Here is a 3,429-nt window from a genome sequence, read left to right on the forward strand (position 1 = left end):
TATACTCTAGGAGGCGACCTGGTATCCTAGAGGCACCGTTTGAGACACCACACCCTGGTGCCACTCAGTCCTCGGCACGGTTGCTCACGCCTTGACTTGGGGGTCTTTGTGTTTGGTCCGCGGGGCGTATTTTATTTGGCCCTACCCTCGAAGGGTAGAGAGTAGAGATTAGAGTGAAGTGAAAATTAGAATAGAGAGTAGAGTAGAGAGCAGAGTAGACCGTAGAATAGAGAGTAGAGTCAGGAGTAGAGTAAATTGGAAAGTATCTAGAATTAAAGTTTCTGCAATCTAGTGCATTTTCTTGAGACAAGAATTGTTTAATTAAATTTAAAAAAATTTTATCGACCGCATTAGTTACGATATCTACTTGATTCAATATTAATTCTTTTTTCGTGTAGATTAGTCACATGTTTAAAAACACGTGTATTGATGGGTCACATTTTCTTTAAATATTCGATTATTATTTATACAATTCTAATTTATTGAAATAATGTTTTGCTATTAACAGAAAAAAGTTATTATATTCTAGAATTCATCACACAATTAGCCAATCTTAAGACGAATATATTTTTTACTTGTATTTGGCAATTATTTAAACCAAACTTATATAACGTACTCTGCTTACCAGTAAATTGAAAGAAAACTGCTACGGCTATGCAGAGAAAAGCAAAAGTAGTCCTCATCCTAGCAAAATAGGGGAGTCTGGTTCTTGAAGAATTTCCCGAAGAGTGTAACTGATGTCGAGTGAAATCAATGCCCGAATTGCCTCTCTATATAAAGGCCATTCTATTCATTTTTCCAATTGGTCCTCAATACTTAAAAGGAACACTCTATTGTTTGCGTTAATTTTCTTTCATGTGTGTGTACCTGAAGCATAGATTGGCGATTTACATTTATTATTTAATATTCTGTAAGCTGTTGTAAAATTTTCGAGAGACCATTTCTTTGAAAAAATACGAAAATCTCTGGTAGGGAGAGGGAGCAAGCAAACTACTAGGCTGCATTATGGTATATTTGATATTATATTTCGAAAACCAAACAAATTAAAAAAAAATAGAATGAAAGGTTTTGCGCAAATTTTAAATAGAGTTTTAAATAGGGTTCATTTGACGCTGGATTTTCAAACATAATAATTTAATTTACATTAAATTAAAAAAAAAATTCTCCTTGGGCGCGCGACCGTTTGTTATCGCGCTTCACGCTCGGTAATATATTTATCTCACGCTTCGCGCTCGTTAATGTATTCACCTAATGTTTTTGTATTTCCCCCATATTTGTGCGCAGGCCTTTTGAAATCCAAGGTCAACCCGTCGACAACTACAATTTGGTGATTGTGAATTCTCTTTGTTAAAGCTTCTTTGGCTTTATCGTACACATTCTCATCACATAGCTCATTTTGCACTCATTTTGCACTAATTTTTATTCTCAGCTAGCATTAATAATCTATCATTTCAATAAATTTATATAATTGAAATTCATAATGTGTATTGTTATTGAAACTTACGTACTTTTATTATGTTTTTGTTTTTAATTAAAAAAAGTGTTATATAAAACAGAACAATTTTTTATCAAATATAGATAGATATCATTTGTTCTAAAAAATTAATTAATGAAAATCTTATTGTAGCTTGTTTCTTTTTTTCAAAAGGTTAATGTTTCCTTCATTTTAAATGTATTTTGATCACAAAAAATTATCACAAATTTGTAGAATATATAGAATTTGTGTTTTCCTACCTTGAATCGTTTTTCAAAATAATTTATCATACAGTAAATCACATCAAATTTGTAGATCCTTTTTAGGTGGCCAATTTATATTCATTTCTCTTTTGTCGTACCTAGCATAGTATAACCACAAAATGGAATTTTTCATTATTTTGTGCACCGTAAAAATTTGAATTTTTCGAAAAAATTCAGAAAAATTGTTATGATAATCTTGTAGGACATTCGTAAAGTAACACTTTTCTTTTCTTAACTTTTTTTCATATTGTGTGTTATTTGGTTTAAAATATTCATTTTCGTTTTTTTTAAATTTTGTAAACGCCACAGTTCTAGGAAGTTTTTCTTTATTAAAAATGGTCATTAGAGGAAAATGTTCGTCTTTTTCAGTACTGCGAACAACCGTACAGAGAATTTTAGAAGATCAAAAAAGTGGTTTAAACAATTTTTTAAAGCGCTCACTTTTTAAAATTTTGTCCAAAATTGCCAACTTAATAAAAAATTTCCCAATAATTTTTACAACATTTTTCTACTGCTTTTATACCTTTCAAAATCCTTAAGAAGCAACAAAGTGCCTTCAAACATTGTACATTCTTTCTCGACAATTTCGAAAAAACTTTTCTAATATTTACTTTTTTTCATTCTTATCTAGAAATTGCATTATTCAAAATTAAGAAATGATTTCAAATTCTGTAGAAATGTTAAAAACTTTTCTTTTCTTGAAATCTGTCAAAATTTTTATTTCAAAATCTAAGAAAAAATTATTAATTGTACAAATTGCTTAAAAATATTTTAAGACCGTAAATAATACTTAAATTTTTCTCAGGTTTACGAAATATCTTTTAGAATAATTCGAATTCTTCGTAAAGCTTCTTCAGAAAATTATGCAAACTAAAAAAGTGCCTTCGAATTTTCTAGATCCTTTTTCAACAATTTTTAAAATCCTTCCAAATTAGTTGCACCAGCCCCCCCTTTTAATTTTTGGGATTTCTATAGCCCACTGAATTGCGCTCCAAATGCGCCAAAATGCGCCACTGATTAAAATCACGTGATCTTGAAAATCTTCAAATGCGCCACATTGATAACCGAGTTATCAGCGATCGAAATGGGGGGGGGGGAATGCTGGCGGGATTTTTCTAACCTAATAACATTTTTTCAAATCCATCATACCTATCTTTCTTAACTTAAAAGGCGCTCAAATGCTCCAGCACTAAAAAATTTTACGCTAGCTTATTAACAAAGATATCATATTGGGAGGGGGTGGGCAGCGTATCGCAGGTGTTAAATCCTCAACAGTGATGTAAAATATAAAGTTGAGGACATGGATTGTTTTGTCTTAAAATGCGCTCATATGCACCATACTTTTTTTTGAAAATTTTGAAAATTGCCCAAGATATAAGGGAACAAAAATTTTACGACGTGATGACCAACTAAATAAAAAGCTTGCAATCCGTATTGATGAAGGGAGGTTTCTATGGGGTTTCAAATGCACATATATGTGCCCTAAAATTTGTTTGAAGATCTTTAAAATTGCCTAAGATATAGAGGTAACAAAATGTTACGAAGTGATGAGCAACCAAATTAAAAGTTCGCAATCCGCATTGATGAAGGGAGTTTTCTATGGGGATTCAAATGCGCTCATATGCGCCCTAAAGAAAAAATTTCGCTCCACATTGATAACTGAGTTACCAGTGATTGAAATGGGGGGGGGGG

General features: G+C 31.6%; 1 protein-coding gene across 1 annotated transcript in view; it reads right to left on the minus strand.

Annotated features, from left to right (window-relative positions):
- Positions 1 to 3,429, minus strand: part of LOC117173129 — a 21,872-nt gene that overhangs the window by 8,799 nt on the left and 9,644 nt on the right. Inside the window, exon 2 of the mRNA XM_033361525.1 lies at positions 626 to 867. Coding sequence (XP_033217416.1) covers positions 626 to 683 — 58 coding nt within the window. The 5' untranslated portion in view covers positions 684 to 867. The remainder of the gene's footprint in view (positions 1 to 625; positions 868 to 3,429) is intronic.

The sequence above is a fragment of the Belonocnema kinseyi genome, chromosome 5 (assembly GCF_010883055.1).
Source record: "Belonocnema kinseyi isolate 2016_QV_RU_SX_M_011 chromosome 5, B_treatae_v1, whole genome shotgun sequence".
Taxonomy (NCBI): Eukaryota; Metazoa; Arthropoda; class Insecta; order Hymenoptera; family Cynipidae; genus Belonocnema; species Belonocnema kinseyi.